The sequence below is a fragment of the Kogia breviceps genome, chromosome 10, assembly GCF_026419965.1.
Source record: "Kogia breviceps isolate mKogBre1 chromosome 10, mKogBre1 haplotype 1, whole genome shotgun sequence".
Classification (NCBI taxonomy): Eukaryota; Metazoa; Chordata; class Mammalia; order Artiodactyla; family Physeteridae; genus Kogia; species Kogia breviceps.
The window spans coordinates 69,923,973-69,944,796 of NC_081319.1; the positions used below are offsets into that span (position 1 = coordinate 69,923,973).

Consider the following 20,824-nt stretch of genomic DNA (forward strand, 5'->3'; position numbering starts at 1 on the left):
AGGCTTGGGAAAGTTACATCCGTAGCTAACAAGTGGCTGACTCAAATCCAGACCTGCCTAAAGCTCCCAGTTTGGGGTTATGAGTGATTTTTATTCTTTTATGTAACGTTCTTGAATTTTTCTATATACTAATCATGTATTTACCTATAAATTCAGGAAAAATATAGATATTTTGAAAAAGAAGGGAAAAAAGGAAATATGCAGGGGGGTTGGGGGAGGGACGGACTGGGAGTTTGAGGTTAGTAGATGCAAACTATTACATATAGAATGGATCAACAACAAGGTCCTACTGTATAGCACAGGGAACTATATTCAATGTCCTGGGATAAACCATAATGGAAAAGAATTTAAAAAAAGAATGTGTATATGTGTATAACTGGGTCACTTTGCTGTACAGCAGAAATTAACACAACATTGTAAATCAACTATACTTCAATAAAAAATAAATTTAAAAAAAGAAATAGGCAACAAAAATATAAACGAGGAGAAAGACATTGTATTGAACAAAAAGCATATGTTAAGGTCTGAGAAGGCTCATAAGAACTGTTCTTTACTTTGTAGCTTCTATTATCACCCTATCAGTCTGCATTGCAAATACACACATATTTACATATATGTAAATACCTCACGGTCCTTGAGAGCAGGGACCGTGTCCTTTTTATTCTATGATTCTTGCTGAGGGAAGATATCCTCCAACATAGGGCGTAGTCTCTTAGTAATTGTCGATTGAATGATAGGAACGAGAAACCGGTGACCTGGAAGGCGTTGCTGGCCTCCGGGGGATTGGAGGTTCCGGCAGGATGACTAGGGAGCCAGGAAGCGGGGGGATGGGATACGGACTGCGCTCAAGAATCGGTTTTGCGGCTGGAAACCAAGCGAGAGGAATGTGACAACCGCAGCCTCACGCCTTCAATTCTTGCCTTCCCTGCTCAGGAGGGTGAAGAGGGGCCTTGATTCCCAGTGGCGGGGGTGTGCAGTGGGTAGGTCGGCCGCTCTGCACCGTCCTGTGCCCAGAGTCCCGAGGCGCTGGCCACGGTGCTGAAAGCTGTGCTCTCGGAGGAGGGAGGGAGGAGGAGCCCGGCCGCGCGAAGGGGGCGGAGCTCTCTGGCGCTCTCAGCAGGCCTTGGGGGCGGGGCGGGGCAGGGCGGCGCCAGCAGGCCCGAGACCCCGGCGGCGGGTTTGAGAGGAGGTAGGAGACGGGAGACAGCCCGGCTAGAGCAAGAGGGGACACAGGCACCTGGACAAGCTTCCCCTGAAGAGGCCAAGGTCATTTTCCCTGTCCCATTAGTCCTCTTTCTTCTACCTTGGAAGGAGCCTTACCTTGTGCCCTGACCTCCGCCTTCTCCCCATACCTGGCTGAGGGGTGACCCACTTCTGGGCCTCCCTCCATCTGCAAAGCCACTTCCAGCCCACAAGTCCCCAGCCCAGGACCCAGTGCCCTCACCATGGTGAAGTTGCTGCCTGCCCAGGAGGCAGCCAAGATCTACCATACCAACTATGTGCGGAACTCGAGGGCCATAGGTGTGATGTGGGGCACACTCACCATCTGCTTCTCCGTGCTGGTCATGGCGCTCTTCATCCAGCCCTACTGGATCGGTGACAGCGTCAGCACACCCCAGGCAGGCTACTTTGGCCTTTTCTCCTACTGCGTGGGCAACGTGCTGTCGTCTGAGCTTATCTGCAAGGGTGGCCCGCTGGACTTCTCCTCCATCCCCTCTAGAGCCTTCAAGACTGCCATGTTCTTTGTGGGCTTGGCCATGTTCCTCATCATTGGCTCCATCATCTGCTTCAGCCTGTTCTTTGTCTGCAACACGGCCACTGTCTACAAGATCTGCGCATGGATGCAGCTGGCTGCGGGTGAGCAGGGATAGCAGGAGGGATAGCGGGAGGGCAGGCAGGGGCCCACCATCCCACCTTTTGTGGAGTCTCTAGGCCTCCTACTCAGCTGTCCTCCTTTATAGCGCAGCCATACTCAATGCTCTGCAGATGCCTTGGAAGAGTAATTAGAGAGTCTTAGGATGGCTGAGACCAAAAAGGCCTTAGAGATCAAATTGTTCAACCTCCTCTTCTTGTAGATGAGGAACTGAGGTCAAGAGAGGGGAAATGATTTGCCCAGGAGCAAGTCACTTATGGTAGAGTGAAGGTCTTTGTTCCCCAATTATAGGATTCCATACTTGATGCAGCAAGTGTGAGCATTTGAGGCAGCGAGTGGAAGTGATATTTTGTGATGGGGGAGGGGAATAGGGTCTTTTAGAACTATGGGGGGTAGGTGGCTACTAGTGGTGCTCAGAGGCAAGGCCTTCCCTGTCCCCCTTTTCCTGTTTCTGGCCCCAGGCAGGCCACTGGGTCCTTGGGCCAGCTGGTTCTGCTCTCCTCTAGAGCCCAGGAAGGGATGCCTAAGACCTTGTCCTGCAGCCCTTGGTCCCTCCAAGGACCATACACAGACTGTCCATACTAGGGAAACATCCAGGAGCCTTGTTAGGGACTGCAGGCTAAAGTGAAATCATCTTGACATCATTGGTTAGAATGAGAAGCAGTGTTAACAGGCAGAATGGACTAGGGATCTGAATCCCATACAACCAAACACGTAGACTCAAGACTGTCAGAGTTGGAGGGGACCCTAGAGAGCTATAGCATCCTCCCCCCAGCTATAGATGAGGAATCTGGGACTGAGAGAGAAGATAAGACTTAGCGAAGGCTACAGCAGATCACCTGGCAACAAAGGCAACAGAATAAAGGCAGTGAGTCCCAAGAACTAGCTGTGCTCCAAAGACATATTTTTATTGAGGCATCCATTTACATAAGTGTAATGATTTGTAAAGTACTTTCACGTGTATCATCTGGAGGAGCCTCATCATGACACAGTGAGGTGGGTTTTCCTCCTGTTTTACGGAAGAGGCTCTTAGCTGGTAACTTGTCTTTTAGCACACAGGTAGTGAGGGACAGAACCTTCGACTCTGAATCTTGTATTCAGGCTACTTACCTGGTTCCAGAGCTGCCTCCCCAGGCCCCTGCCATCTCCCTCTCTCTGTACTCCCTCTATATGATGAGGGAGAGGCTGGGGCAGGGATGAGCCAAGTCTCAGTGGAGAGTGGGGAGGAAGAAGGGAGAATGAAGATTTAACAGTTCTGTGACAAAGAGGAGTAGAATGGACCCTGGCACGCTTGCCAGCTGGTCCTCCATATTCCATATCAGAGCTATGGGATGCCGGAAACACAACCCTCCCTCTCTCATTCTCTTCACTGTCCCACTCCCCCAACCTCCTGCAACAGGTGCCATTTGCCAGGCGGTGCTGGGAGGGCATGGGGAGGGGGTGGGGTCACCAGGCCATTTGAGTCAGACCTTGTCTGGGTCATGGAGCTGAAGACACCGATAGTGGAGGTGGCCAGGTGCCATCCCATGAAACATTTACGTTGGGGGAGAGCAAAGGTGGTGTCATGTTCCATTCTTCTGTGCTGGGGAAGGGAAGATGAGCCAATGGGAAGGATGAGGAGGAGGTGTGCCCCACAGCCAGCAGCTGGGAGATTCCTCCATTTGAAGAGACCTAAACCAGTTAGCTTAACCTTGCCAAGAAGCCTGGGGCCAGGGAAGGGAGCAGGAGAAGGCAAAGAGGACTGATGAATGGGGCAGTGTGGGGCTGTAGCTTAACAAAGTTAATTGAGCTTCTGGATGCCAGGTGTAGGCAGAATGTGGTCCCAGAACCTAAAAACACAGGTAGGGCAATTTGCTTGTCTGAGTTCTATTAAACTCATCTGTAGAAGGTAGCAACAGTACCCCCATCACAGGGTTCTTGCGAGGATGGGATGTTATAATGCATGTAAAACACCTTGCACGGTGCCTGACACATGGTAGGTGCTCAGTAAACACGAAAAACACAAAACAACTTTATCAGTCAGGATGGATGGGGTGATGCCACAGTAACAGACAACTCCCAAATCTTAGTGGCTTATGACAAAGGTTTATTTCTTGATAATGGTACATGCTCACTGAGGATCAGTGGAGGGCTCTGCTCTCACTGTGCTCTTCCAGAGCCCAGGCTGATGGAGCATCAGCTGTCATCTGGCTGTCATCATTGCGAAGGGAAAGGGAGCTCTGGGAAGTCTCCATCAGCAGTTAAATGCTCTGGCCTGGAAAAGCACGCGGCATTTCTGCTCACATTTTATTGGCTGAAGGAATTTTTATGAGCTTGCCTAACTTCAAGGGAGAGAGGCAAGGAAGTATAATCCTACTATGTACCTGAAATACTTGTAAACAGCTCTAATGACAGCCACATCCATCGAGGTTGCTTCCATCTGACTTCAATGCCAATAATAATAGCAACAACTAACGTTAATTGGCCTCACTTACCATGTACCAGACACTGCAGTAAGCATTTTCTATACATGATCATGCTTAATCCTCATAACCCTGTTCCGAGTCAGGTATTATTATCCTTATTTTACAGATGAGATACTGGAAGTCAGAGAGGGTAAGTAAACTTGCCTGAGAATACCCTGAGGGCCTCTATTTAGAGCCCTGAGACACCACGATGGGGTGGACCCCCACTTTGCCCAGGTAGATGGGTGGGGTGCTCCTAGAGGGCTGTGGCACCCATAGTAACAACCTGTTTCCAAGTTGGAGGCCCTGGGTTCTTTTCTGAACCCCTGTAGGGAGGTGCTATAGGAGAAGGGGGCCATGCCAGGTACCAGAGGACTTGTCACACACCAAGTGGGGAAGAGCACAGGTTTTACCAAAGAGCTCTGGGAGGGTCCCCCTCCTCCATCCTAAGGATCTTCCTGTTTGTCACTAAGTCTGAAATGTCACCACTAAATACATTCAGCTCTTCGGAGAGATGTCAGTCTGGGAGGCTGGGGGAATTAACTTTGAAGTCAGGAAAGTCAGGAGCCATGATAGCAGGTCTTGGCTCTGCCATCGCTAAATGACTAGGCAACTCATTTGGTTTCTCTGAGACCTCAGTCTTTTCATCTGAAGATGGGATATTAAATACATGGCCTACTTCACAGAACTGTGGTAAGGGTCAAGAGAAAAATGGTACATGAAGTATTTTGTAATCTATAAGAGAAGTATGTAAATGAACTCCTCCTAGAAAAAAACAAGGACGGTTGATACATTTAGGTGGGGAGGTGGAATCCTTGATCTTTACACTTTGTTGTGCTTTTGTTTGATCTGCTAACCTTCCTTGCAAGAACAAGCGGAGCCCCAGGTTGGTGACTTTGGGTCCTGCGAGGTGCTTCTCCATGGGGCTCCCAGGTAGGGCACAGCTTTGGGACTAAAGAGCCTCCAGGCCTGTGAAAGGAGGGCCAGGGGTGGGAAAGTGGCACAGACAAGGGAAGGAAGGCACCCCCTGCCTGCCTGGTGGTTGTCCTTGGGTTGCCCCAGTCACATCCCAGGACTATGTACCTGTCTGGGCAGCTAAATTGGGGTGGAAATTTGGTGGGAGGGTGTGGGAGTAGTAGAGGGAAGGCGGGGAAGATGAAATTTTTGGCTGTCAGTGCTAAATCAATGAAAGCACCATGCGGCATACTAGCTAACACTCAGGAAATGCCAACTATGTGTCAGGCAACCTTCTGAGCACTTTTCCAATATTAACTCACTGTAACCTCGCTGCAATCCAAACAGGTAGATACTATTATTATTCCCATTTTACAGATGAGGAAACTGAGGCAAGAAAACTTAAGTAGCTTGCTCTGAGTCACACAGCTAGCTCTCAAGAGCTGGGCTTGAGATCCAGGCAGCCTTCCCTAGTGTTTCCCAGCTTTTCCTGTTGAGAGAATCACCCAGAAGAGTGCTTTTAAAGACAGGGATTCCTGAACCCAACCCTGACCTGGGAATCAGCATTTTAAACACATTCAGGGAAGTGTGGACAACTGCACTGTTCCGTAGTGGGTAATAGTGTGGAGGCCTGTTTGCTTGAATGGAAGGTTCATGAAGGAAGCAGCCAGAGATGGGGCTGGAAAACTTCCTGTATTCATTTAATCTAAGATACCTGAGTTGTAGGACACACCATTATTCTATGTGCTGTAAAAAGGAAAAATACTTATAATCAAATTATAGCCTAAAGCTTTGTTATTACACTTATTTCAGAGATGTTGGAGTATGAACAAATGTACATCTTAGGAGTGATGAGTTCTCTGGGCTGGGACCAGATTTTTGGGAGGACTTTGAAGCCAGGCGCCTCATCAAGTCCAAAGTGAGGGGCACATCTGAGGGCCTGGTAGAACAACCTGGTGCTGTGGCAGAACCTCCCTGGGCTGAGGAGCTCTGCTCTCAGATTCCACCCCTGACCACTGGCCCCCAGGGGCAAGTAGCTTTAGCTCTTGGAGCCTCAGTTTTCTCCCCCGTGTTCTACAAGGAGGATGGCGGGAGCTGCCCCTTGTGCCTCTCAAGGCTGTTAATAAGAGAAGAAGGGAGGTGACACGATGACAGCAGTGCAAGGTGGGAGGCAGCAGGCGAGCACACCAGCTTGACACCATCTGTACCCCTCCTGCTCCCTCAGCCACAGGCCTGATGATTGGCTGCCTGGTCTACCCAGATGGTTGGGACTCAAGTGAGGTACGGCGCATGTGTGGGGAGCAGACCGGCAAATACACACTGGGCCACTGCACCATCCGCTGGGCCTTCATGCTGGCCATCCTCAGCATTGGAGACGCCCTCATCCTCTCCTTCCTGGCCTTTGTGCTGGGCTACCGCCAGGACAAGCTGCTCCCTGATGATTATACGGCCGATGGAAAAGGTAATTCTCTCTACCCCAGGGAGGTGAGGCTTCCTCTCTGCCAGGTGCCTGAGATTTGGCCACTGGCCAAGGGTGGGGACACCAAGACCAATCAAACACAGCCCTCGTCACAGGCGCCAAGGGCCAGTGGAGGGTTGCAGGCTGGCATGCGATAAGGCATTGACAGACCTACGTGGCAGAGGCTGTCTGTGATAGAAGCCTGTCCCCTTGTCCCCCTGCACTCTCAGGGCCTACAGGGGAGAGAGCCTTGGTCCAGCTTGGGGAGCTAGGTGTGGCCTCTCATATAGGTGGCACTGAGGCTGGGTCTTGAAATAACAGAGGAGTTTGCTGGGTGGAGAGAGGAACAACAGGGGAGCAAAGGGGATGATGAGTTGTTGGGGAAGGAGGAAAGGCAGGTTAGGGCAGAGACGTGACAGCTCCTGGACTGCAGATGGTGGGAGCCTAGCCCCCTTGGGTTAGAGTAGCCTGGGGGTTCTCCATATATCCATTTTCTGATCTGAGCCTCATTTCCCCTCATTAGAGGGTAGGAGGCAGGTTTTTCCTCATTTGTAAAAAATACCTACTTCACAAGATTGTACTCAGGAACAAGATAAGGATGTCTGCTCTTGTCACTTCTATTGAAGATTGTACTGGAGGTTACAGCCAGGAAAATTAGTCAAGAAAAAGAAATAAAAGACATCTACTTTGGAGAAGAAGAAGAAAAACTATCTCTATTAGTAGATGACATGATTTTGTATATGGAAAATCCTAAATAAGCCACTAAAAAACTATTAAAGCTAACATACAAATTCAGCAAGGCTGCAAAATATAAGAACAATATACAAAAATGTATTTGTATACACTAACAATGAACAATCTGAAAATGACATTAAAAATTTCATTTACAATAGCAACAAAAAGAATAAAATACTTAGGAATAAATTCAACAAAAAAGTAAATGAAATGTACATGAAAATTAAAAAACATTGTTTAAAGAAAAGGCCTAAGTAAATGGAAACATCCATGTTCATGGATCAGAAGACTTAATATTGCTGACATGGCAATACTCCCCAAACTGATCTACAGATTTAATGCCATTTCTATCAAAATCCCAGCTGGCTTTTTGATTTTAGGATCGGCTTGTCAATTGTAAATGCAAAAGACCCAGAATAGCCAAAACAATCTTGAAGAAGAACAAAGTTGGAGGACACATATGTCCTGATTTCAAAACTTACTAGAAAGATACAATAATCAAGACAGTGTGGTACTGACATATGGATAGACATACAGATCAATGGAATAAAATAGAGAGTCCAGAAATAAAACCAAACATCTACGACCAACTGATTTTCATCAAGGGTGCCCAAGACCATTCAATGGGGAAAAGAATAGTCTTTTCAATAATGGTGCTGGGACAACCAGATATCTACATGCAAAAGAATGAAGTTGGGCCACCTACCACACATCATATACAAAAATTAACTCAAAATGGATCAAAGACCTAAATGTAAGATATAAAATTATAAAACTCTTAGAAGAGACCTTGGATTAGGCAATGGTTTCTTAGATTGGACACCTAATGCACAAATACCAAAGAAAAAAATAAACTAGATTTCATCAAAATTGAAAACTTTGTGCTTCGAAGTACACCATCATGAAAGTGATGACAACCCATAGATTGGGAGAAAATATTTGCAAGTCATGATCATAATGCTAGTATCCAGAGTATATTAAGAACTCCTACAACTCAACAATAATTAAAAAAACACCCAATTTTTTAAATGGGCAAAGGATTTTATTTTATTTTTTTGCGGTACACGGGCCTCTCACGGTTGTGGCCTCTCCTGTTGCGGACGCAGGCTCCAGAGGCGCAGGCCCAGCAGCCATGGCTCACCGGCCTAGCCGCTCCGTGGCATGTGGGATCTTCCCGGACCGGGGCATGAACCTGTGTCCCCTGCATCGGCAGGCGGACTCTCGACCACTGCGCCACCAGGGAAGCCCAGGATTTTTTTTTTTTTAAGTATACAGTTTTAATTATTTATTTGGCTGCGCTGGGTCTTCGTTGCAGCGCACGGGATCTTCGTTGCCGTGTGCGGGATTTTAGTTGTGGCATGCGGGCTCTTAGTTGTGGCATGCAGGACCTAGTTCCCTGACCAGGGATCCAACCTGGGCCCCCTGCATTGGGAGCGTGGATTATTAACCACTGGACCACCAGGGAAGTCCCAAATGGGCAAAGGATTTGAATAGACTTTTCTTCAAAGAAGATATACAAATGGCCAAAAAGCACATGAAAAGATACTCAACATCATTAGTCATTATGAAAATGCAAATCAAAACCACAATGAGATAGCACTTCACACCCACTAGGATGGCTATAACAAAAAAAATGAACAATAACGAGTACTGACAAGCATGTGGAGAAATTGGAATCCTTGTATGTTGCTATAGAAAATGTAAAATTGTGCAGTTGCTGTGGAAAACAGAATGGCAGTTCTTCAAATGATTAAACACAGAGTTACCACGTGATCCAGCAATTCCACTCCTAGGTATATACACAAGAAAATTGAAAACATATGTTCCCACAAAAACTTGTACACATGTTCATAGTAGCATAACAGTCATGCATCTGATGACTGAATGAACATAATGTGTATATCCAAACAATGAGTTATTATTCAGCCATAAAAAGGAATGAAGTACTGGTAATTGCTGCAGTGTGGAAGAAAACATTGAAGCCAGATACAAAAGACCAGATACTGTATGACCCCATTTATATGAAATGTTCAGAACTGGCAAATCCACAGAGACAGAAAGTAAATTTTAGAATTTCCCCCGGGCTGGGAAGAGGGGGGAATTGGGAGTGATTGCTAAAGTTCACAGGGTCTTTTTGGGGTGATGAAAATGTTCTAGAAGCAGATAGTAGTGATGGTTGCACAATGTAGTGAATACTGAGTTGTATACTTTAAAAAACCACTGAGTTGTATAGTTTAAATGAGTAAATTTTATGTTAGTAAATTATACCTCAATAAAAAAATAAAAGATTGTGCTGAGGATTAGTGTATATAAAGCACCAACAATACCTGCATATTTTAGGTGATGAATAAATGTTAGTTCTCTCCACCTTCTGTCTTTCCAGTACCTCCACTCTTTATGTCATCCATCTGCCCAGCCAATAATAGGATATGTGCTCCAGGCGCCCACCGCCACCTTTAGATCCAGGGGGTACATTGAGGGAGGAAGTCTACATCTGGACCTTAAGTCTAGTAAGGGAGACAATCATGCAAGATGGAATCACAAGCTGATAAACATTATGAACAAAAAGTGCAAGCTTTCTTGAGAGTGAATAAGAGGAATCTGAACTAGTTTGGAGAGGGACTAGTGTGCAGGGAATTATCCTGAAAACAAGGCTTGGTTGTAAATACATACTGTTCTCTTTTTTTTTTATCACAGAGGAAGTCTGAAGCAACAGGAGTGTTGGTGAGTAATTTGATTGGAGGGTGGTCAGTGTTCCTTTGGAAGTGCTGTGGCCTCGCAGAATGACTCATGAGGCGGGAGAGAGGGGGTAGGGGGGGTGAGTGTGGGGTGGGAGGGGGCAGGAGCTGGCTGGCATCTGAGACCTTCACTGAGGGTTAAACAGGAACCCTTTAATTTTACTTGTGTCTTGAGAAGTGGTAAAAGCACAGGTAGAGAAGAAATAATTTAAAACAGGCAGGTGGTTTCATAAACTCATCTTTTTGTGGAGCCTGGCAAACAAGAACAGACTGTTTTTAGAAGTCAATATTGTCATTTGGACCCTTATTTTCAGAAAGAAGTTTACGTGATTTTAAGAGACATAGTGGAAAACCTAATAAAATGGAAAATAAAAGTCATAGAGAAGAAAACAAATATTACAGAAAGCTAGGCTAACAGAATTAGTGTATTGAGTATTAAATTTAGCTCCCTGCTTCCTGATAGCTGAAGCAAAAAGCAAAACATGAATTTAACCAATTTTAATGTCTGGTTGAAAATGAAACACATGTTAATTTCCTTATTGTCATTTCAGTTTCTAAAATGTGATTTAACAAGGACAAGAAGGAACACCTTTAAAAAGAAAGAAAGGGTGGGGGAAGAGGGAGGGATGGAGGAAGGAAGAGAAGGAATAGCCCACAACAGTATCACCTTCCTGATAGCTGTCATTTATTGAGGACTTACAGCAGGCCAGGCACTTTGTGTGGGTCACAGGGATTATCTCCATTTAAACTATTTTATTGATAATTTTTGCTAAGAACCTTCCCATCCTTGACCACATAGACATACTTTTTTGAATAATGATAAATTAGCATCGTTCCCCCCCCCACACACTTAAGATTCTTAAACGTTAATGTGCATAACTCATCTGGGGATCTTGTTAAAATTCAGACTGATTCAGTTGGAGTAGCGCCAAGCACTGCATTTCTAACCAGCTCCCCAGTGATAACACTCCTGGGTAGGGGTCACACTTCGAGTAGTAAACAATTAGAGGATAATTTCTCATGTTTTTGCCAGGTTCCTTACTGAAGTTTTTTTTTTTTTTTTTTTTTTTTTTTTTGTGGTATGCGGGCCTCTCACTGTTGTGGCCTCTCCCGTTGCGGAGCACAGGCTCCGGACGCGCAGGCCCAGCGGCCATGGCTCACGGGCTTAGTCGCTCCGCGGCATGTGGGATCCTCCCGGACCAGGGCACGAACCCGTGACCCCTGCATCGGCAGGCGGATTCTCAACCACTGCGCCACCAGGGAAGCCCCTTACTGAAGTTTTTAAAAGCCACAAACTCCACAGCACTGGTGTACCATTTCATTGCTAAATGAGACCTTAGTTAGGCATTTAGCACTTCTATCATAGATAACTTTTTGCTTCTGTTGATAAATTCTGGAGTGGAATTAACGGAATCAAAGCTAACTACAGCTGTCTTTTTTCTTTTTCTTTGCACTACATTTATTTACATCTTAAAAGACATTTATGAGTTTTTACTTGAGGGACACTGATACTGTCTTATATACTAATGAGGAAGTTTGCATGTCTGGAGTAGAACTGAATCAAAATGTGAGCATACATGGGGAAGTTTTGTGTTTTTATTGCCTTAAAAAATGTCAAATTCTATAATCTTGCAATCTGTTTTTTTTTAATACTACAGGTCATCTATTTCCCTGACAATGGAAAATGAAGGAATCAAATTCTTCAGAAACAGAAACTTGTTCCTTCCATGCTTCCCTGTATCTGATGCTCTAGGCCTGAAATCCTGAAGCCTTTCATTATAGGATGACAATCTCCTGAGACAAGACCTCTTACTGTATCTGGAAAACTCCAGTGAGGAAGAACTGCAGTGACCACATCCAAGATGTTCAAAGACTGTGTTTAACTCTCCTGACTAGGGATCCACTTTCTCTTCTTATCCTTTCACACCAGCAAATTGCTTTACCCTCTTGAGGCCTCTCGGTAAAATGAGAGCAGGATGAGTCTATGTCTAGGGGCCTCCCAGGTGAGTCCCTGACAGTCTAATTCACTGAGGATACTTGTTTGAAAGCACCCAGAAATTGACACCCAGCTCTAAGAGGGTGATGAAGAAGAGGTGGCTGTAAGCATGCTGGATCGTTTCAGGTTGAGGTTTAGGGGGTCCTTTGCTTTTTTCTTTTCAGGTTTGTTTTCTTATTGATGCTCAGAGATGCGTAAGGAATGGAGAGGTCACCGGAACCTGAATCCACCAGGACTGGGTGACTTTAGGATCTAAAAACTTTCGAGACTAAATTCTTTTTTCCCTTTGGAACCAAAAATCACATTGTTTTCAGTGTCCACACTGACCCAGTCAGAATGGGCTACCAGTTTTGGAAAGTTGTTACTTGTGGCCAAGTAATTTGTTAGAGTAATAGATGAACTCTCCTGTTAAAAAAAAAAAAAACTTTGGATTTGGTACATTAAATGGTGAATCTTTTACCAGTCTCTAGAGGGGAACTCAATTACCTCATTGTAGCAAATGCCAAGACACAGATTAGATTCTTTAGGCTGTTCCCTGCCCTGAAGATGGTATGTATTGAAATAGAAACAGGGTTTTCTTGATTATCTGCAGTGAATGATCCAGGAAGAACAGGTGCTTTTTTCTGGTCTTTTGTCTGTTTCCGCAGTAAAGAGGAAACGTGTGTGCTGTTTTCTCACAGGTAGAAAGTGGGTAAATGTTGAACAAAACCGTAATGGATCTTGTTGCTTGATCAACCAGCAGTGACACGGAAAACAGGCTTCTTATTCTGGGCTGCAGGGATTATTCAGAGTGCACTGGTTTAAAAGATGCTTTTTAACCAGTGCACTCTGACAACCTGCCCAGTCAGTGCAGTGTTTCTTCTCCAATTCAGACAGGCTAGGTATGAGTATCCCAGCATTGTCCCAGTTGTTGATGATGGGGACTATTTGAATGGGATTTAAGAATGATCACTTTCATGTTTTCTTGTGCTGATAAAATTATCTCATTGTCAGGCATCTACTTTATGCAAGCTTTTATTTATTATTTATTTTTATTTTTGGTTGCACAGCTTGTGGGATCTTAGTTCCTTGACTAGGGATCAAACCTGGGCCGACGGCAGTAAAAGAGGTCTAAACCACTGCACCGCCAGGGAATTCCCAATGCAAGCTTGATGAATGGATGAGTGACAGAATTTGGCCAATTCTGTAGCTTTGTGACTTTTATAGATAGATTTGTTCAGTTATCTCTCGTAATTTTACTTTTTATAAAAGGCAAAAGAAAAATTTCTAAAAGCCTCCCTAACTTCAAAATATTTCTCACTGAAATGGCAACCATGGTGGTCCACAGAAGTTTCTGGGGGGCTTAAGGTGCATCTGCCAATAGCCTACACCTTGCTCTCAAGAACACTGAGTTTCACTAAAGCAGGAGGGGATGTTTACTAATGACCAGTGCTGGGGACGATCTGAAATCTGTTTGAGTCACATGACTCAGCGTTTCACCTTTTGCCTTTTTTTTTTTTTTTTTTTTGCGCGTTACGCGGGCCTCTCACTGTTGTGGCCTCTCCCGTTGCGGAGCACAGGCTCCGGACGCGCAGGCTCAGCGGCCATGGCTCATGGGCCTAGCTGCTCCGCGGCATGTGGGATCTTCCCAGACCGGGACACGAACCCGCGTCCCCTGCATCAGCAGGCGGACTCTCAACCACTGTGCCACCAGGGAAGCCCTCACCTTTTGCTTTATCTTCAAGAAAACTCAGAATTCAACCTCTCCAATAAAGTAATGATTTTGGCTGACACTTAATAACTGCTTATCAGCCCTTCTCAAGTGGCTTTACCTTTAAATTCTTAAAGATGCCTCAAATATCATTTTTGAAAGTATGCAGAAAAATTAATAAAACCAGCACTCCTCTAAACCAAGTTGAGTTACTCTACTCCTTCCTCTGCCTTGGGCTGGAGCATAGGAATGGTTGAGATGCCTAAGCTTTACCAGTAACTAGCACTGAGCAGGTCAAGAGAGGTAAGAAGGCCTTATCATTTACATCTGAAATGTGAACCAGAACGGTGTCTTTCCTAAATGCTTTCATTATCTTACATCTCTGTATTAGTTACCTGTTGCTGCATAACAAATCACCCGACTCAGTGGCTTAAAACATTTCAGTTTCTGTGGGTTAGGAATCAGCAAGGCTTAGCTAGGTGTCTCTGCCTCAGGGCTTCTCACAGGGCTGCAATTAAGGTGTTGGATCTGTTTCCAAGCTCAGTGGTTGTCTGCAGGACTCAACTTCTCACTGGTTGTTGGGCCGAAGGCCTGAGTTCCTTGCTGGCTGAGGGCCTCTCCAAAGGACTATTCACCTGGCAACTTGCTTCCCTAGAGCAAGTCTTCCAAGACAGAGCAAGAGCAGGTGCACACACAGAGGCACCCTTTGTAACCGAATCTAAGTGACATCCTGCTTTTTGCCTTAATCTGATTGTTAGAACAATCACAAAGTCCAGCCCACGTTAAAGGTGAGGGAATTGCACAAGTGTGTGAACACCAGGAGGTGAGAATCATTGGAGTATTTTAAAAAGTTGTTTCTCAGTTATTCAAAATTAATTTTCTGCTGAAATGGGCATTTATTAGAATGCTTTACTGGAACAAAGATTAGATTCTAGTAACCTTACATGCTGATGGATACATGTTTGTTTTGTAATAAATTGCTGAAGATGAAGGGCCCTAACCCTCAAACTCATCCCACTTTTGCTATCTAACCTCAAGGATTTATAGTAGGGTCCACTAATTTCCAACACTGACCATACTTTCCTCTATATTTAGTAAATCCAAAGCAATCAATGAAATGTCTTAAGGGCACAACTTCTATGAACATAGCTCAAATTGCAGGCAGCTGATACACTGATAACACAATCCAGTTCTGCCAAATGGGAGGGCAAGGCTTGTTATTGTATTATAACGGGCAACAACTAGATATGAATTAAGGACAAAAGAGAAGATCATGATAAAAATTTGAACTTGGGAGGATCTAAAATCAGACTGATCATCTATGTATTGAAAACCCTCACCTTTTTACAAGGAATGGTACAGTCAGTAACAGAGTAGGTACTAATGTAAACTTGCTTACTTAGTTAAAACTTCTAAACACAAAATGATCTCAAATATTTTTTTTTAAACTGAGATATTTCTGATATCATAAGGACTTGGTGTGGATAAATATTTGCACAAACACTTAAAAGACAAATGCTTATCACTTTAGTTTTAAAATTCCATCTTTTAAAAACAAGACTTCAGTGACATAAAAACAAACTTCCTCCTCAGCTGGTCTCAAGGTTCATATATTATCTTTATATGTTTACATATTATCTTTTCATATTGCTTTGAAGACTGAGAAAGAGCTGTAAATTATCAATGCTTTGCTAACTCCAAAGGCACCAAATTGGTGGGCAAAACACAAAGGACTATTGAAACTTCTCTGGTGTCATAAGACCTTATTTACAGAGCAAATATAAGTTCAGATTCTATTATCAATAAATCATCAATTTTTTGTGATACTCTAAGAGCAAATCACTTTCCTTATAAGGCCAAACTGGAAGACTCTACAGGCGTCAAAAATAAAAGAATGAGCAGTAATGAAGTCGATTTGTAACCTGGGCCTGCTCTGGAGCAGCTAAATGGTCTCCCTGTGTACACTCAGGGCTGTAACTCCACCTCAGTTTGACAGTTCTTTTCAGATAGCTACAAGCTCCCTTAGAACTTGAAGCCCTCAGAGTTCAAGGTCCATACATGTAACACAAAGCTTAGAGGAACTGCCTAAGTTAGTCAGTCTGATGAACATACTGGTTTGATAAATTCCAATTTAATTTTTTTGGTTGTTTTTTAAACAGGTTAGTCAACATTACAGTATGAACACACTATGTATGTCTTAAGCATGGCTCAATTAAAACAAACAAAAAAGTTTATGTAGTTCAGGGCTGGAGGACTCTTTATGAGTAACATTAAAAATACCATAAATAGGGACTTCCCTGGTGGTGCAGTGGTTGAGTTTGCCTGCCAATGCAGGGGACACGGGTTCGATCCCTGGTCCAGGAAGATTCCACATGCCACGGAGCAACTAAGCCTGTGTGCCACAACTACTGAGCCTGTGTGCCACAACTACTGAAGCCCATGCGCCCTAGAACCCACACACAACTACTTAAGCCCACACACTCTAGGGCCCACGTGCCACAACTACTGAGCCTGAGCACCTAGAGCCCGTGTTCCACGAGAAGCCACCGCAATGAGAAGCCTGCACACAGCAAATAGAGAAATGCCCATGTGCAGCAACAAAGACCCAATGCAGCCCCAAAATACCACAAATAAAAATGAAAGGCAAATTAAAAACTGGAAAATGTGATGGAAAAATGACAAAAATGTTACCAAATCATCAAATAGGGAAGGATGCCAAAAGAAAGCTGGGTAAATTGTAGGCTAATAACCAAAAACTACAAATGGCCAATAAAACCCATGAAACAAGCTTCTGACTTCACTAGTCATCTAATATGCAAATTAAAACAAGATATTCCCCTTTGGATGATCAAACTGGCTATTAGGAATAAAATGAGTGAGATTACAATAGGCCCATTCAAACACTGTTGGTCATAGCAAAACAGTCCAACTGTTCTCCATGTAAGTTAGGGAACATTTATTAAAAGCCTTAAAAACGTGCTTACTCTCTGCCCCAGCCATTCTATTTCTAAGAATTTATACTGAAGGGTGAATGAGACAAGTATATGAAAACCTGTGTATAATAGTGGTCATTAGTCCAGTGCCTTTGAGTTCACAAAACTTTGACATTTTGCACTTTGTGATCTATGGGGGAAAAAAGCCACCCACAAATACTGCAAAAATGGTATCAAATGTAGGGAATGACAATTTTCTTAGAATTTTCCAAAATGTACTTTGTTAAATCCCACCCCACGCCCAATTTAAAGATAGAAGCAAAGCTACAACCCCCCCAAATGGCATGTGTTTAAGTTATACAGTTTCATGGCATATTTAAATTCAAAAAGCAACTCAACTAATCCTTTCCTCCATTCTGAAGCTACGTCAGATCAACTCGGGCAACAAATAAACAGAAATCTCCTGCAAACATGTAGGTTATTAAATAATTTGTTTATTGTACTGCATTTACAAAGAAAACAGACAATGCAACCAGTAAAAAGAATAAAAATGTGTTTGGAATTTTATTTTTTACTGACAGCAAATAGAAATCCTTTAGTGAGATCCTGGCAATTTGACAATATTATGATTGAGTTCAGGAAAGGTACATGGGGTGCTTGGAAGATCAAATTCTACAGCTGCCTCTTTCTACGGCTTTTAATTCATCTGGCTCCTTAAGTGATAGAGGAAAAGCCCTTGTTTGGTGGGAAAACATTTCCAAAAAGTTACAGGTTCTCATTAAAATTTCTCTTCATGTCAGTTGTTAAAACAGGGCCTTCTATTTGTGTGTGTTTGGTTAGTTCACCTTAATGTCATCACCAGAATTCCTGTAATTCCACAATTGTGATTTTACAGCATAGAAAAGAATTCAGTTCTAGTCTGGTATTGCTTTAGATGTATGTATCGCTGAAAACCCAAAGTGGATTAGAATTGCTGAAGGATTTTCCCTGCCGTTGTTTGATACAATCTATTTTCTTTATTCTTGATAGGTGCATAGAACAGAGCCTCACTTCAAATTCTTTCTATAGGAACATGTCTGATTTCAGAACTATCCATCAAGGATCGATGAATGGCTGGCCAGTTATTCAGGGTAATATGTTTACAAGTTAAATGGATTGCATTTAATTGCACCACTTTTTCCTTTGCCTTTGTTGGTAGAAAAATGACAGAATCTAGATTCCAATCTCCTGTATAGGAAGTTGGCTACCTAACAGTCTCATCGGTGCTTTGCTAGTAGAGCCTCAAGTTGCACCTCCGTGGCTTTCTGTAAATCAGAGTCCTGTAGCCGCTTCTGGAGAATGCTGTAATCCCCAAGGCCCACTTGGTCCATGCAGAACAAGCAGCTGTGACCCCAATCCTGTCCCTCTTTTGCTTTTCAATATGACCCGAGGAATATATGTAATGTCTAGGGCAAGTCTAGGAGAGGCCCATCCTAAAATAAGATTCACAAAGCCTTTTCTCATTAAAAAAAAAAAAAAAAAAAAAGCCTCAAGTACATTTCAATCATCTCAAAATTTAAAACTTACATTATACAAAGAAATAGCAGCAGAGAATGGCTAACCTTAAACCAAACAAAAAGAGAAAAAAACCCCTACAACCCTCAAAATAAACAACAATGAAAAAAGTGCCATCCCACCCCCTCCCCTTGGTTCTTGTTTCCTGGGATTTCATTTAAGACCTGAAGCCTCTGAGAAAATGAGAAAGGCAAAGCCGTAGGGGAAAACTGCTTCAAGGCTGAGTTCTGGACAAGGTAAAGAAAAAGCTGTAAATAAAACTGTTTGTAAAAGAACTGAGAACTCTAGGACAGTTTCTTCTCAGATGGGAAATCTCTGAAATCCAGTTTTCCTTTCTAGAGTCATCCTGAATTCTTTAGTTATGGGGCAATAAACTCAAGTGCAATGAGTAAAGTGCCAGCCAGGGATTAAGAAACAAAAACAAAAAACAAAACAAACAGCCAATCAAAGTAACTCTGCTGGCAGGGTACAGAAGAGACATAGGAAAGGACAGTTTGCAGAATATATGTGGTTCTGAAGAAATTACTAGTCAGTGGTTCCATTTTTGTTTCCATCGAAAATCAGACTGAAGATTCGAGGATCTTAGAGTTATTAAAGGATGAAAGGAATTTGACAGTACTTTGAACAGTGATAAAATGGTACCCAAATTTGGTGTTTATACAGCTCATTTAAAAAGATAGTAGTTTAAAAGTCGCAGAAAAAAATGTGAACATAGAAAACAACAGAAACAATCCAGGATGATGATGCAGCCTGGATACAGCAAGTTTAATGTCTCTGCTGTACACAGAAGTAATACCCTTTCCCCTTCTCATCCTTATGCTGGCAATAGGATATGCACTAGAAAATTTGACTCTTAGAGTCAGTGAATAAAAGGATGAGCTCATACATCTTCATAGCTCTTTTTAAAAGGATGCTTATAATTTAAAGGATGTCCTAATGGAAAGACAAGGGTACAGGGGTGAGAGGCTGTTTCACATTTTAGTCCATTAGTCTTTGGCAGAGCCCAATCAAGGCCAAATTCACCTAGGATGCCCAATGGCTGTGGGGGGATCTCCACAGGGTCACATAAGCAAACCCAAATGAACATGTTGGATTCAACAAAAAACAAAAAACACCCTAGAAACCCTTGAAGGAAGAGCTTCACCCTGAAAAGGGAAGAGGGAAATGCTTGGAGGGGAGGGGCAGAGGGCCAGCGTGTGATCTCTGCTGCGGTGCTGGGCTGGGGCTTAGGAGTTGAGCCAAGGGTGCCGGAGACAATCAGCGGCAGTGGCCCTCTTCTCGGGGATCAGCTCCAACATGGGCAGTAAGAAATCTGTGAAACCAGCTGCCTCTTCCTGAGACCACTCATACTTCTCCACTAGAACCTCAAAAAGGCCCCAGGGTTTCAGCTTCGTGATGTGTTTCAGGTCACCTATGGTAAAGAGAGTACAAAAGAAACTGACCAACATTGACAAGTGACAAGATCCTTTTGTGAAAATCCAGGAACTAATCCAGATAGTCTATAAAGAATCAAATTTTGCTATCAGAATCTAATCCTCCTCCATTCACAAAGCACATCTCTTCTCTAATGCATTCCTTGGAAAGAAGTGTCTCCATTTTTCACGAGGGCCTAAAAGTTTAAACTAATTTTTTTCTCCACCATTCCAGGATTTTTTGTCCCAATCAAATTGGGCAGACCTATCAGGAACTAGGTATTCACTAAAATGAATATTAAATGCCTATATACTCAGCGTGGTCTCATACGGTGTTCAGAGGCAATTTATCACCACATACCAAGAATAATTTGCTTGTACTCTTTTTTTTGGCTCAATAGTTTAGCAAATGTTGCTTCGAAATAAGGCAGTAATTAAAAAACAAAGAGCTAAAATATGTCAAACTATAAAAGTAACAAAACTAAAAGAACAAATAAACTTTCAGATACAGCTGCATCACACTGTGTACTATTCTGGAACATTACTTTTTGCCTCCTTGAAACAATGTTTTTTTCTTTGTTTTTTTGCGGTATGAGGGCCTCTCACTGCTGTGGTCTCTCCCGTTGCGGAGCACAGGCTCTGGACGCACAGGCTCAGCAGCCATGGCTCACAGGCCTAGCCGCTCTGTAGCATGTGGGATCTTCCCAGACCGGGGCATGAACCTGCATCCCCTGCGTCGGCAGGTGGACTCTCAACCATTGCGCCACAAGGGAAGCCCGAAAATATGTTTTTTAAAAAAGACAGTCAATGATCAGCGACTTGTTAAGGTAAATTGCTGCTTTAAATTTTTTTTCTTACATGACACTTATTTGAAGTCTCCTCTGTGGGCAGTCAGTGCCTACTTACCTACTTGGTATGTGCCGTTAATTTGACTTTGCACACAAGGAAGAACCTATGAAGCACTTCACCATTTTCCTGCCCCAAAGAGAAACATTAAGAAATGTTTCTGAAGATGCCTGCTGTCAAATGTTGAGAA

General features: G+C 43.6%; 2 protein-coding genes across 3 annotated transcripts in view; one reads left to right on the forward strand and one right to left on the reverse strand.

Moving 5' to 3' along the window:
- The first annotated feature begins 816 nt into the window (after positions 1-816).
- On the forward strand, positions 817-12,658 carry LHFPL5 (LHFPL tetraspan subfamily member 5). The gene is made up of 4 exons (XM_059076452.2): positions 817-1,857; positions 6,497-6,733; positions 10,163-10,189; positions 11,862-12,658. Exons 1-3 carry the CDS (start codon positions 1,446-1,448, stop codon positions 10,171-10,173), a joined length of 660 nt encoding a protein of 219 aa, XP_058932435.1. The 5' UTR covers positions 817-1,445; the 3' UTR covers positions 10,174-10,189; positions 11,862-12,658.
- Positions 12,659-17,296: 4,638 nt separating this feature from the next.
- Positions 17,297-20,824, reverse strand: part of SRPK1 (SRSF protein kinase 1) — an 80,758-nt gene continuing 77,230 nt past the window's right edge. For both annotated transcript variants that reach the window (XM_059076355.2, XM_059076354.2), the window contains one exon: positions 17,297-19,787. In XM_059076355.2, coding sequence (XP_058932338.1) covers positions 19,603-19,787 — 185 coding nt within the window. In that variant the 3' untranslated portion in view covers positions 17,297-19,602. The remainder of the gene's footprint in view (positions 19,788-20,824) is intronic.